This window comes from Ostrea edulis, chromosome 1 (genome assembly GCF_947568905.1).
Source record: "Ostrea edulis chromosome 1, xbOstEdul1.1, whole genome shotgun sequence".
Taxonomy (NCBI): domain Eukaryota; kingdom Metazoa; phylum Mollusca; class Bivalvia; order Ostreida; family Ostreidae; genus Ostrea; species Ostrea edulis.
In genome coordinates, this window is record NC_079164.1 from 111,131,389 (window position 1) to 111,147,068 (window position 15,680).

At 38.2% G+C, this 15,680-nt stretch overlaps 2 protein-coding genes across 2 annotated transcripts in view; both read left to right on the forward strand.

Annotated features, from left to right (window-relative positions):
- Positions 1-15,680, forward strand: part of LOC130051329 (hemicentin-1-like) — a 485,422-nt gene that overhangs the window by 342,592 nt on the left and 127,150 nt on the right. The gene's annotated exons all lie outside the window — the stretch shown is intronic.
- LOC130051330 (kin of IRRE-like protein 1) overlaps positions 1-15,680 on the forward strand; it is a 77,220-nt gene that overhangs the window by 7,918 nt on the left and 53,622 nt on the right. Inside the window, exons 2-3 of the mRNA XM_056153295.1 lie at positions 861-1,193; positions 14,715-15,020. Coding sequence (XP_056009270.1) covers positions 861-1,193; positions 14,715-15,020 — 639 coding nt within the window. The remainder of the gene's footprint in view (positions 1-860; positions 1,194-14,714; positions 15,021-15,680) is intronic.

Genomic DNA, 15,680 nt, shown 5'->3' on the forward strand with positions numbered 1-15,680 from the left:
ACAATTAATGGGAGTTACACAACTGGCCTAGGAGATTGTTGCTTAATCAGACAAACATCATGCTTGACATTATTCGAGAAAAGGTACCAGCAATCCTGCAAAACTCTGAAACAGTGATCAGACTGAACAGTCCTAATGAGTTATTTTCATAAAGTTAACCAATTTTTTTAATTGAATGTGATTATATATAATTAAAAAATAAAATTTGGATTTACCAATGATATATGAGTAAGTACTTTTTTTCCACGTTATACAGTGATTTGATTACATGTTGCCTTTGGTGCAATCCCTCTTATCTAGAACTAGACAAGCATGCTCCTGCAATATGTGAGTCAACATCCGGTGTAAACAATAACAAAAGATAATCACACCCACAAACTGCCAATCCCTAGTTTGAAATACAAATTTAGCCCTGCTTCAGATTTTTGAGGCCAAAATTAAAACTTCATGAGAATTTATATCTAAAATAGATATGGCCAATATATGCACAGTTATGAGGGGAACAAGCATACCTATTTTAAAATTTCAGTACAACAGCTTAATTTTTATTTTTGCAAAATAAGTGCTGCAATCTGAATGTGACCAGAAAATTCATATATTCCACCATTTTCACCGATTGGCTGCTTTTATACCCAATTGCCGGCCTTTAAGTTCCTTGTGTGTTTCTTATCCTTTGAATTTAAGATGATATTGCCAACAACAGTAAATTCATCTTTCATTTCATACGGTATTGTTCCAAATTTTTTGTCATAATTCTTAGAAGACTTTTATTTTGATTTTGGACTTGCAATACTCCTATGGAAAATAAAAGTGGACGTTAAATTCCATCTTTGGAATTTCATTTATCTTGTGTTTTGCAGGTCAAGATATAACGTTGACTCCACAGAGTCCTGCCACAGTCAGAGAGGGACATACTTTAGTGCTGACATGTCAATCAGGCCAGACTAGTGGATTATATCAGTTCTTTTATACCAACAGTGAGGGAAATAAAATTGCTTATGCTATAGGAGGAGGAGGATTCAAGTCATGTGAAAATAGCAGTAATGGGGATTCATTCTTAGAGTGTGATTTTGGGACTCCATGGAAATTCAAACTAATATTGCTAAATCCTGTTCATGACCAGGCCGTCTACTGTCAGAGAAGTGGCGGGGCTCAAGATTTAAAGAACAGCAGTACCACCATCTTTGTACAGGGTACTAGTAATCATATTAATGACATCATTTAGATTAAAGAATAGAGTTAGACACTCTTGTTGTTCGGATGTACATGTATCTTAATGAAAAAAAATCTATAGTGGAAGATTTTGAAATTACAACCATAGCAAATTAACGCACAATTGTTTTTCCTTTATGATTTTTTTTCTTCAAAAACTTCGAGTTTCTTTTAATTGTTTTAAGATCATATTTATATATTTATATTTGCGAAGTGACGTACAATCATGTTTTGGGATTGTTATGATGTTTTACAATTCCCCACAAGTATTCAATAATCACAATGCATTTCTAGATTGATTGATTGATTTATTGATTGTATCTTGCTTAACGTCTCGTTCGAGAACTTTTCACTCATATGGAGACGTCACTAAAACCGGTGAAGGGCTTCAAATTTACGATTATGATCGGCGCTTACGGACATTGAGCAGTGAGGGTTCTTTAGCGTGCCACACTTACTGTGACCCGGGTTATTCGTTTTTGAGGTCATCTCCGAGGACCACTGACATTCACTCCTGATGCCGAGCGTTTACCTGTTTTAACGACTTAAGTCCGTCGCGGCCTGGATTCGAACCCCGGCCTTCCAAATGCGGGGCGAACGCTCTAACCTCTCGGCCACCGCGGCGGTTCTAGAACGGTTGGCTTGATAGTCAACTAACCTATTTGTAGCGAACACATAAGTGTACATTAACTGCTAGAACTGGCCGAAACTGGAAGTAAATTTCCAGACATTAATTATGAGATTCGGTGAAGGCGTCAGTCCAAATATTCAGCTAAGCTGAATCTCAGCCAAGATCACGGTCTAGAGTATAAACTGTTAATGTTACTGCAGTGATTCCGGATATTTGAGGTACGACCATGCGGAATTCTCAATTAGTCACTGTTTGCATCACGTGATCTCATTTGTGTATAAATACCGAGACTCCGCAGTCGTCTGTATCATTCTGATAGGAGAAACAACCAAATAGAGAGAACGAGAGTAAGTGCACTAATAAAGTATTCATGGTAAACAATTCCTCGCCTGTTCTTGCGGTTAGAGAGTGAATTTGGAGGGCCATCAGAAGTCTGGCCTGCCACGAAGAGGTTGACCTCCAGTAAAGAGGCTAGCCATAGTTTGTTTTGGTGTCGTTTGCATTGGCTGAACAGACCGTCGTCCAGGCCGCTATACTCATTGTCCGTCCTGAATAAGGCATCCTACAGTGAGTGCAGTGGTTGAAGGGCTACCACATTTAATGTCCGTCCTGAACAAGGAGTCCTACAGTATATGTGATAACCCGAGGGCGACTGGGCTCTACATTTTGTTAAGTTAGCACTACCAGTTTATCGTTGCTTGCCTCTGATTGATATAGCGATTCTCTGTTTGACTATGATTAAACTAGATAAGGTTAGGACATATTTGTATATTTTGGCAGTCCACTAAAACCATACCAATTAGTTAAAATTAGGTATTGTTGAATACCCCAAACCCTGGAATTGACCAGGTACGATCTCAAAATTTAATGTAAATACGTTACAATGAAATCCCCCTATTGAATCACCTGTATCATTAAGGGTTCCACCTGCAGTGCCGTTGCGACGCTAAAGAAAGATGCAGCCATAAAGTTGCAGTCCAAACCGCTAATGATACAAGTTGCATCATTACACGTCGCATTAGCAACGCTTGACGATACTTTGATTCAATAAGTGAAATCTAATTTTGATTTTTGATAATTATTTTGAAAATGTTTTTGAAGGTATCCGATCTATAAAACCTCATTATACCCCCAAATGAAGTTCAGGGGTGTATATAGGAATCACTCTCTCTGTCTGTCTGTCTGTCCGCCCGTCCGTCCGTCTGTCTGTCTGTGCAGATTCGTGTCCGGGCCATAAATACTTAGGCATACCATATTTGGCACACAGGTGGATCACCATGAGACAGTGTGTCCAATACTTTTATGACCTCTATAGGATCTTGACCCTTGACCTCAAGGTCAAAAGTAAAGGGTTTTTTTTTTTACAATGGATTCATGTTTGGGTCATAACTTCTTTGTTCTTTGACATATGCATACCATATTTGACACATGAGTGTATCACCATGCTATGATGTGACATGTACCTTCATGACCTCCATATGTCCTTGAGCTTTGACCTCAAGGTCAACATTGATTATAGGGTTTTTATATAGTCATACCATAAGAAATGGGTGTATCACCATGAGACTATGTGTCATGTACATTCATGACGTCTTTATGAACTTAACCTTTGATATCAAGGTCAAAATTATAGATTTATGCCATGGATTTGTGTTCGGACTATATCTTCCATTTTCTTCTACAAAGGCATACCATATTTTTACACTTTGAAAGAGGTAATTTATACCTATTAACAAGACCCTTTGGGAGATTGGAGTAAGCGGTGGGTATTCTTAGTGAGCATTGCTCACAGTCCCTCTTGTTTTTTTAAAGAATGAATTGTTTTGTAATGCAAAACTTAGTATCGAATGAAGGATGATTAACATACACAGTGATTCACAAAATCAATTTTCAAAATTAACAAGACATATAAGAAATATCTGTTATAGAGGGATTAACATTAATCCTTATGAGCAAAACATATTTCTGACATATACATGTAAAGTCAATTAGAATATAATTTCCAAAGAAACCTCATGGTGAAAAGATTCTTATTATCATTGTCTTTCAAAATATGCAAAGAAAAGTAAATGTCACCATATAAATTATGAAAATATTTTTTTCTACATGTTTAAAAGGGGAAATAACTCTGGCAAAAACTATAATAATTATATATAAATTTGGGCATCACCAACGCTTTCTTTCTGCCATCTTTGGTTTACTAAAGATTAGGTATTTTGTTTAGTGCTACAGATATTAGCTTTTTCTGAAAATAAATGGTTTTGTGGATCGGGTAACTTAAAATCATCATAACCATATCGACAATTGGTTTACCTTACATACATGTACTTGGTGCCCCCAGTGGGTCCAGGGGGCGAAGCCCACGAAAGCTCCTGGATTTTACAGATTTTTAGGACTTGAAATATGTCTCGTATGTAATCATTTTTATTATTTTCTGTCAGTTTTAATAAGGTGAAATTAATAACATGACGGAAATTTTAAAGGTATTGTCGAAAAAAATTAAGTTTTTCCAATAAAAGTAATTCAATAAATCAAAACGTCTAGTCATTTAATTCTCCGCGAGTGGAGTTTATAGTTTATTTTTTTCTAAACAAAACACCTCGACTTACCTTAATTTTGACAGTTTTAGGAGGCCGGGGCGGCTGCGCTCCCTGAAATTCGTTATTGATATAGTGAGCTGTTTCCCCCGGAAGTCTATATACTAGCTATCCCCCCCCCTTTATAGTGAGTCTTTCCGTTTTCCCTTAGTATCATGAATCCTTTTTATGACCTCTTTGCTATAATTTACAAGTGCCTATTGAAATACAAACACAGTTTCATTTATGCATATTACCAAAACATAATGTCCTGAAATTAGGCACCTTTAAGAAGACATATTCTATATCAGTTCAACGATATCATGGCTTCTCGGCCAATGCATGAAACTGTGTTAGCAATGAATATTTTCACATATCCGGACAACATCAATTTGAAGTGTCACAATGTAACCAATCTATATGATCATAATTCAATTAAAGAAACTTAATGTTTTATCATGGCGCGCAATCAGGTTCAGCTTAAGAATGGTGGGGACGGGTGGTGACGTGTACCAATGTGTTTAAAGAGTCCACCATTATACCTTCAGTGTGTTCATGACTACACTCTGGTGGGGCCAGTGGCGGATTTAAGGGGGGAGGCTCAAATTTAAGGTAAATCGTGGTATCTTGTTTAGAAAAATGTAGTAAACGATAAAAGAAGCAATGATTTCTTTCACTCCCGGAGAAATAAATGACAAAATCTTTTGATTTCTTGAATTACTTCACTGGGAGAACTTAATTTTTTCCAAAAAGCCCTTAAAATTTGCGTCATTTTATTAATTTCACCTTATTAGAAATGATAGGAAATAGTACAAAAGACTAAATATGAGACATATTTCAAGCCCTATAAAATCTGTAAAACCCAGGACCTTCCGGGGGCTTCGCCCCCCTGGACCCAGTGGGGGTCTCACGGCGGCCCCCAGAACCACTCCCTGATAAAGTGGCGCCCCCCATAACCGCAATTCCTGGATCCGTTCCTGGGGGACATGAGATGAAGCCTCTGATATTATAGAGTAGACTCCCCTTTGAAAAATCCACTTTATACCTGCCCATTTAGTATAACTTTAGGAGAAGTTAGGATAATGGAGGACTTAGAGGTCTATTTACATGTACGGCCTATTTTAAAAAAAATTCAAAAGGCATTCTCTATTCACTATTTGATTAATCGTCTATCATCGTATGAAAGTCTTTTTAAATTTAGATTAAATTAATTTGTGTGTGTTTAGTGTAAAAGCAAGAAAGAGACTCCCATTTCCCCCTGGGTATTAGGTTCCACTATAACTTTATACACATATATACACAAGAGTAGGACAACTAAGTTTTCTCACCTGTATTTCATTTATAAAACTCTTTTAATTAGTTGGTCTAGAAAACGAGAATATTTCATGGAAGCTTCCTGACATAGAATATATCCAAATTTGTTCAAACCATGACCCCGGGGGTAGGATGGGGCCATAATAGTGGTGCTAATACATGTATGCCAGAAATCTTTACAAATATGATTTAATATACGCATTCGTCTGCCCATATATTGCTTCCTTCTACAGAGTACAAGGGTAACCCCCCCCCTAACCATCTGTCCTCCGAAATCCTGACTATAAAGCAGCCCCACCCACCTCGAAAACCTGGCTATAACGCAGCCCCACCAATCCCCGGAAACCTGGCTATCTAGCAGTATTACTCTCACGGAAATATGACTTTATAACAAAATGCAATGAATATTGAACATGTGATTACTTGAGAAGACAGAAACAAATCCTAAGATAAAACATTATATGGTTTATTAAATTTGATGCATTAAGATATCAGGAATTGATTTGAAGATATCATACATTACATCACATGTATAATGTGCAATAACTGAATTAATGATAACATCGGTTCAATTATTTAAAGTTGAATTACTACGTGATATATCTAATTCAATTCGGTTTAAATTCCTTTGAAAATACACCTTATTAAAAAAAAAGAACCTTGAATAGCTCATTCAACGTAGCAGTTAAACGACTAATAAAAGAAGCTACCCGTTCAATTAATAAATCAAAGACATCGATAAAATGCGCGCTACAATTCAATTAACGAGAGCGACAATGCAAGCAATGATTCTCATGAATTAAATTGATGCACGGATCACATCAATTATCAATTATAAGTTTTATTGCTTTCATCAATTGAATTGATGCATGTATCAGTTTAATTGATGCGCGCAATAATTGAGTTAATGTGCGCATCGATTCAATTGATGAGAGCAATAATTGGTTTGATGCACTCCGCAAATGACTCACTAAAAGCCATAGCCAGTCTTTCAATGGAAATTAACAAGAGGCCAATGGGCCACATCACTCACCTGAGTCACCTTGTTCCACATTTAAAGATTTCCACGATATATTTGCCTGTAAATCTTTGATCCCTATTGTGGACCCAACCTACCCCGGGACCCATGATTTTTATAAAGGTTTACTTGAATATGCACCAGATCAGGAAGCTTCCAAGTAAATGTAAATTTGTCCGGCCCAATTGTTCTTGAGAAGATTGATTGATTGGTGTTTTCCGCCACACTCAATAATTTTTCAGTTATCTGGTGGTGCCCAGTTTTTATTGATGGAAGAGAGAACTCAGATACAATGTACCTGGGAAGAGACCACCGACCTACCGAAAGTAAACTGGGAAACTTTCTCACTTACCGGCACGAGTGGGATTCGAACCCGTGCTGACCAGAGATGAGAGTCCGTGTGATTTTGAACGCAATGCTCTAACCACTCGGTCACCGAGACCCCTGTTCTTGAGACGAATATTTTTTAAGATGTTTTCTATGTACTTGTATGTAAGACTTTGATCCCCAACTGTGACCCCACCCTTTCCCCTGGATCATGACTTAAAAAAACTACATCGGAACTATATCAGAAAGCTTCATGTAAATGTAAACTTTTCTGGCCCAGTGATTCTTCTTCAGATTTTTAAAGAGTTCCCTATATAAATATATTTAGGTTGTCCAGGTAGCGCAGAAGTAGCCAGGGCCGTAAATTACATGGAGGCGGAGGAGGCAGCTGCCTCCTCCAACTTTTGAGCCAAAAAAAAATTAAATTTAAAGTTCATTAGAATTTATGTTGTTTCCAATAACTAAGAACATGATACCTCCCTTAAAAAGCATTCCAAATCTTTCTTTTAGAATGAGTTAGTCAAGTAACATCTTAGAAGGCCCTAGAATCAAGGATTTTGCACGAAACGTGTTCAGTGTGCACAAAATGTGCTCAGCGTCTGGGGGCCTGGGCGGCCCCCAGACCCCCGCCTAATTTCCTGCCTCCTCCAAATTGAAGGTTAATTTACGGCCCTGGTAGCGCTCTCGCTTCTACCCGCTGGGACCCGAGTTCCATCCCCATGATTGGCAGTGGTTGTATGTGAGAGGGTACGTGGGTTTCCTCCGGGTACTCCGGTTTCCTCCCACATAAATGACCCCTAGCGCAGACATCCGTGCATCAAAGGACCCCAGTGGAAATAAGCTTTCGAGCATTCATGGGTTACATGTACCCTGGGTATTTATGTATATATGTTTGTATATACCGAATACACATATATTTCATCTATTCATATTTCTATATAAATTTTTGATCCCCTATTGTGGCCTCATCCTACCTCTGGGGACCATAATTTCAAGAAACTTAAATATGCATTATGTCAGGAAGCTTTCACGTAAATGTAATTTATTCTGGCCCAGTGATTCTTCAGAATATTTTAAAAGATTTTCCCTATATATTCGCATGTAAAACTTTGATCCCCTATTGTGGTCCCTTTCTGCCCCCGGGCCATGATTTGGACAAATTTAAATCTGCATTATGTCAGGAAGGTTTCATGTAAATTTGTACTCTCCTGGTCAAGTGGTTCATCAGAAAAAGATTTTCAAAGATTTTGCCTATAGATTAGAATACAAAACTTTGTTCCCTTATTGTTACCCCAACCTACCCCGGGGGGTTATGATTTAACAAATTTGAATCTGCACTATGTCAGGAAGCTGTCATGTGAATTTCAGCTCTTCCGTGTCAGTGGTTTATAAGAAGATTTTTAAATGACCCCACCTTATTTTTACATTTTTGTGATCATCTCTCCTTTGAAAGGGATATGAACCTTCATTTGAACAAACTGGAAAGCCCGTGACCCAAGGATCCTTTTTGCCGAGTTTGTTTGAAATTAACCCATTGGTTCTGGAGAAGAATTCGAAAATGTATAAAGTTCACAGACGGACAGATGACGGACAACAGGTGATCAGAAAATCTCACTTGAGCGTTCAGCTGAGGTGACCTAAAACAAAATCCGTACCAAAACCTAGAGGGAAGCTTTACTATTGATAGTTTTGGAGTGGGATTCTACTTATATAGCCAGAGGTCCCCTTAGAGGTCTCATTATATAGCCAGGCTTCCCCCTGGGGAACACTATCACTATATACATGTAGCCAGATAATCACGCATGAGAACGATGTCGTCTTTGTGGAACTTCATGCCTTCATTTGACCACTTTTGACGGATGTGTAAGCTTTGTAGATATTCTGAACGCCATCTAATTCAAACGTTATCGGCCAGATGCTGAACATGCTTCCAGGAACTTATAACAACATCCTTCGATCCAAATTCTGGAATGCTAAGATGAAATGTTTAATAACTTTTCTGATGAATCAACATAACAGGTGTACGAACTTGTGGTGCTTCAAGATCGGTCAACACTGGTTCTGGCATTTAGGATTGCGCTTACTTCCATTAAGGAGGTGGTAAGGACTACGCTTGTAAGATGAGCTTTGTTGTTCAGAAGCAAACTATCTAAGATTCTTCTTTATGCACTAATCATCCTTCCCTATGTCCCACCAAAGTGTGAAGCATAAGGATGATTGGAAATCTAAGTCATTTAATTTTCCTCAAGATATTTTCTTGACGCGGGATTCTCAATAATATCTGCCGGTATACCTAACTCGTTGACTACTCTTACACAGTTTGTTCCACCATCTGACCTCAACGGATCATGGGGTTAGGGTTAGGGTGCTACAGTGCTACGAAAACCCGCATTTATTAACGAAGCAGTAAACAACTCCTTAAGCACTTCAAGGTGAACTGCTCTGGTGAAGAGACAGGTGAACATCAGCGACCACCTCTTCTGGTTCAAAGTGCCTCCTCTGATCCATTGATGAGTGATCTGCTAAGGACCAAAGTTATCTACACCAACGTATGTAAATGACGGTGATGGTTCGGGTCTGTCTTTATGCATGGCGGTCATCAACTACCACGCAAGGCTTCCTCTCCATTTGCGACATGTGACACATGATTTAATCTAATATCGTAAGAGATCCTGACACCAAAAACCTAGTATGTGCTACAACGCATGTCACACTCTGTCAACGGTCGTCCTTGATGAAATTCTAGGTGTTGGAATTTGCGCACAAGGAACCTGATAGCGTAATTATTCTTAGGCATTATCATAGGGTGTAGATTGGTGTCGTCTTGACTAATCTTTTTGCTAGTGTGTACTCTACATCCTACACAGAGCACACCATTTTGCTCGATACATGACGATAAGGTAAGGTGTGGGTGTTCATTTGATAGGGGTAGTCCATTTTGAATGCTTCGTATCACATCATCATATGCTTCTCTCTGTTTTGTCTGTATGGCAAAGAGTTCTGTATTTTTGTAAGCTTCATTAGAATTAGAATCTATAACACTGTGTTTCAAATGTTTGTCAATAAAGTTTTTCAGGCACTTTACTACTAGAACAAGGGATTCCCATGTTGAAAATATTGATCCAATCTTGTGTAGAGCAGGTTTTTGACTGCCTTGCGCAGCCTTCTTGCATATAATCTCGAATAGAATTTCCTGTCAAACACATGCTTTTTGAAAACCGACTAGCGTCTACTGATCTTGTAGCTATATCTGCTGGATTCTGGTCTGTGGGAATGTACGTCCACTGTTAGCCGCAAAGGATGTATGAATCCGGCTCAGTCTGTCCGATTCATAAACATAGAATGAACGGATGTTGTTTGGCAGGTAACCAAGAACAACGCGACTGTCGTGTAGAATCAGAAATGTGTCTGTGATATAATAATAATAATACCATATTTATATATAGTTGTTCCTTTATCATATCAGTTAGTTTAGCTGCAAAAACTGCCGTGCACAGTTCCATTCTCGGACTGTTGTTGCTTTCACTGGATGCAAGTTTCCCTTTTTCAAACTAAAAGCTAACACAAAGTTCTGAATCATGGGATCCACAGAGTTGGAGGTAAGCAACGACACCAATGGCGTCTTTGAAAATTGTGTATACCACATGTGTTGTACATCCGGAATAAGTATTTTAAGTACTGTGTAGAGAGATAAATATTTTCTACTTCTACAAGTGAGAGTACGAAATTGTCCTATGATACTTTGAAAGAATCTGGTAGTGGGTCATCCCATGAAAACGAAGGCATGCCGGACAGAATCTCTATCATGAGGAATTTCCCCCTTATAGCCACTAAAAAGCCTATGTGATCGTATAACTTCCTATATCTTTGTAGCAATAGTCCATTACCATCTACATGTGGTGTTTATATATCTCAACTGATTCGATACACAAAACATAGTTCTGCTTATAGTCTGTTTTTAAATCGAGACAGGCTACTGACAAACAAGTTGATGGTGCAGGGGTTTCAAAAGTCTCGTTTAAAGTCAGAATTTCGCAAACTCTATGGTCGTTATAACAATCTAGTTTGCCAATACAACCTATCATTGGGTCCAATGCTGTCTGACGTGTTTCATACCGATTGTTAAACTGTTCTTGGCACACTGATTTTGACTACGGATAATTCCGTTTACATGATCAAGATATAGGGTTCACGGCGGGTGTGACCAATCAAGATGTTTACCCCCCTTATGCACCTGATCCCACCTCCGGTGTGTCTATGGATCCATGTTTGCCTAACTCTCTATTTTGTATTGCTTATAGGAGTTATGAGATTGATCACTGTTCGTTATTTTCAACTTTCATAATGCAGTTGTTACTGAAATAATTCCACGTCTGGCGAGTGGTTTGATTTCCTTCAAGGTATGAAATGTAAATTGATGAGTTTCGATATCTCATGCAAGCCCTAGATTTTTTCTGCATCGGTAAGTCCTCGTTGAAAAGATCTAAGTTACACAGAGCGTTTGCGAAGTCATTTCGAGGGAAAGGGAATCCAAAACAGACCTGTCGTTGGATGCAAATTTATACAACCTCAGTTGTCCATTGTCATTGAGTGTTTGTTTTGTCCGCTTGATAAGGTCAACAGCTTCCTATGGCGTTTTGCATGAACCCAACCATTATCAACGTAGACGTTTTGATAGATAAAGTTCTGGACATCAGGGTCCGTGTTTTCAACTGCTTTTCGGAGACCATGCATGGCCATGGCTGGGGAAGGATTGTTTCTAAAAACTTGAACATTCATGTTGTAGTCTATTAGAAGTTTTGAAATATCATTCCTCTCATGCCACAGAAAGTGCAGGTAGTTCATATGTTCCTTACACACGGGGGAAGTTATGGAGCATCTACTCTACATCTGCAGTGACCGCAACAGCTTCCTTCCGGAAGCACAGCAACATTTCCAGAAGACTGTTATGTATTGTTGGTCCTTTCAGGAGCACGTCATTGAGGGAATTTCCATGGAACTTAGCGGAAGAGGGGAACACTACCCTCACGCTGTAGGGTTGCTTGAGTTGAAAGACGGTTTGTTGAAATGTCACTCGATCAATTTAAGTCAATTTCTTCCATATCAGAGAGACTGCGTTCACTGACCGCATTTTTAAAAGAGGATTTCCATGATGACAGATTCTTCGGATTGTCATCAAATACGTGTCTTTTTCAGATAAGATCCTTTTAGGCAAAAACTTTAGATCACATTGGGCCATAATAAAGATGAGTGAAGTGTGTTCTAAGATTTTCCATTGTAGATGTTTGTAAATAAGCTTATGCTTCTTGCAAGTATAAAACAGTATTTATTCTTTTATTGAATCATCCACAAACATCGCCTCCCCAAGGGTGGAAAACTAAAAGCACAAATGCACACAGATATAGCACAAATACAATATAGTAATTCAATATAGAAATACTCACTCACATCAAAATAGTATCCAAATGTTACAGGTATATTTAGTAGATTATGTTTTCGTAAAAGTAGGTAAAACCGAAAAGTCAAAAGCCATGGAATGAAATGAAAGGTTTTGCCATACAAAGCATATACATAAAATATGAATTATCTACCTTGAAAAGTTCAGGAAATATTGAAGAGGTCAATTTTGTTAAAAGTAGGTCTAACTTCCAGGTCAAGGTAACAAAACACATCATTTTATCACGGCGGGTGTGACTGGTCGACATAAGATGTTTACTTCTCCAGGGCACCTGATCCCACCTCTGGATTATCCAACACATATATTTGCCCAACTCTCTATTTTGCATTGCTTATATGAGTTATGAGATTGCTCACTGTTCGTTATCTTTGCTTTTCATGAAAGGCCATGCTATAAGAATGTATAAACAAAATATTAAAGCCCTAGCCAATATAAGTAAAGAGACAGTTTCAAAGATTTTTCTTAGATATATGTATGCCAGAAAGTTTCAAGTAAACGCGTCTGGAACAATGAGTCTTGACATGATTTTATTTAATGCTTCGCATTAAGTTTGCATTTTCGTAATTACTTTCCCTTTTGAAACGGGAGTGCCCATTCATTTGAACAAAGCGAGTTCGAATCCCGATCGAGCCGGTAAGTGAGAAAGTTTCCCAGTTTACTTTCGGGAGGTTGGTGGTCTCTTCCCAGGTACACTGTATCTGGGTTCTCTCTTCCACCAGCAAAAACTGGGCGCCACCAGATAACTGAAAAAATTGTTGAGTGTGGCGGAAAACACCAATCAATCAATCAATCAATCAATCATTTGAACTAAAAAATGAATCCATTTCACTCAAGGGTTTTTACCAAGTTTGAGTGAAATTGCCCCAATGGTTCAGGAGAAGATTTTCCTGTATATTACTATGATCGCCTTTTGTGGCCTAACCAACCCCCGGGGTGTGATCTGAACAAATTTGAATCTACTCTATATCAGGAATTTTCATGTAAATATCCACTCTTCCGGTCCAGTGGTTCTTAAGAAAATGTTTAAATGATCCCTCCATATTTTCTTGATTTTATCCCCTTTTAAGGAGACATGTTCTTTTATTTGAACAAACTTGAATCCCCTTTACACAAGGATGATTTATGGCAAATTTTATGGAATTTGGAGTAACAATTTTGGAGAAAAAGTTAAAAGTTTTAAAACTTTACGGACGGACAGACGGGAGACAGACAGACGAAGAAAATGCCATCAGAAAAGCTCACTTGAGCCTTCAGCTCAGGTGAGCTAAAAAGTTTATATATGTGATTGATTATTAAAACGTTCAGCAGATCCATCGGGGAAGGAGGAAAGGGGGTTAAAGGGGTCCGACCATCATCCACCCTGGAATTTATGAGTTTCAAATGTGTATTACTACTATGCATCCCAAGAGCAGTTAACCGCATAGAAAAATTGGGTTACCTGAAAAAAAAAAAAAAATAAAACCAAACAAGCACTGCATATTTGTAGTATCAAGCGTTGCTATTGTGACGCGTAATGATATAAGTTGTTGCATCATTAGCGGTTTAGATTGTAAGTGTGTGGCTGTATCATTAAGTGTTGCAACATCACTGCAAGTGGAAAATCTATTGATATAATTGTATCATTGTGGGGGGTAGTGGGGGGGGGGGGTCGTATCATCAACGGTTCATATTGTAGACCGTTAATGCGATAATTTAACATGAACATGTTCCTCAAGTTTTCCACTAAAATTATCTTATTGAAATTTTGTCTCAAGAGGTCATTTATTCGTAATTTTTTATAGGATTTCACTGATATTATTTGCAACTTCACTTCTACGGTAATTTCCAAAAGTCCTTCACAGGGGTTGGTGACGTCTCCATTTAAGTGGCGTTAAACAAGATACAAACGATGTATTGGAATTGATGGTTTACTGCATCTTTCAGTGAGTTAGGTGTCGACTTTAAAAAAAAGTTAAACGTCTGGGTTATAATCCCTCACGAACTCAATTTCTTTTCTCATAAAATTACGTTTTCCATCTACATTTTTGTCATAATTGAGACACACCTTTATACCTAATAAATGTTTGGTGTCAAATATCTTGAAATTACTAACAGTGCTATGAGTGTGATATGTTCGTAACATGTAATAACGATAGCACGATTATTAGTGATGATGATAGTAGCACGTTGTTATTTTAGTGCCCGTCAGTAGTGTTACACTGTCACCATCGTCCAGTGTAGAGGTCATTGAAGGAACGTCCTTCACCTTCAGCTGTGTATCAAAAGCTGCCAGACCAACAGCAAACATAACATGGTACAAAGACGGCGTGGTCGTGAGTGAAAGTTCATCAAGCACATCAACGAATAATCTGCTGTACAATGTGACCAGCAATCTTACGTCATCTTTTCAAAGAATGGATAATGGAAGTAGGATATATTGTACTGCTGTCAACATCAACGGAGACACTCCAATCCAGTCATCCCAAGCTGAAGTAAATGTTATATGTAAGTATATATGTGGGGTGTTCCGCGTTTTAGCAACACCCATATATGTGTGATATTTAGATATGTGTATGAGTAAAGAACAGTACTCTAAAACGTACATTTTGATTGATGGATAAAAGGTGACGATAACGAACAGTGATCAATCTCATAACTCCTACAATCAATACAAAATAGATAGTTGGGCAAACACGGACCCCTGGACACACTAGAGGTGGGATCAGGTGCCTAGGAGGAGTAAGCATCCCCTGTCGACCGGTCACACCCGCCGTGAGTCCTATAACCTGATCAGGTAAACGGAATTATCCGCAGTCAAAATCAGTGTGCCAAGAACGGCTTAACAATCGGTATGAAACACGTAAGACAGCATTTGACCCAATGATAGGTTATATTGATGGATGTGATTCAGCAATCTTAAGATGGGCTTGCCAGATATTCCGATCAGGGTAAATTTCATCATAAGCGAGTGAGTTTTGAATTGAGAGAAATTTAGGATATCTATCCTGTTCTAAATGAAGTTCACATATCATAGTAAAGTGAACTTTTATCCTATATCATTGCGTTACTTTTGAAAATGAATCTTATTTCTTATAATGCTTTTCCATTCCGAGGAATCTCGGTAAGTAAAAATCTGATTTATAAACATTTGCAGAATATGCCCAT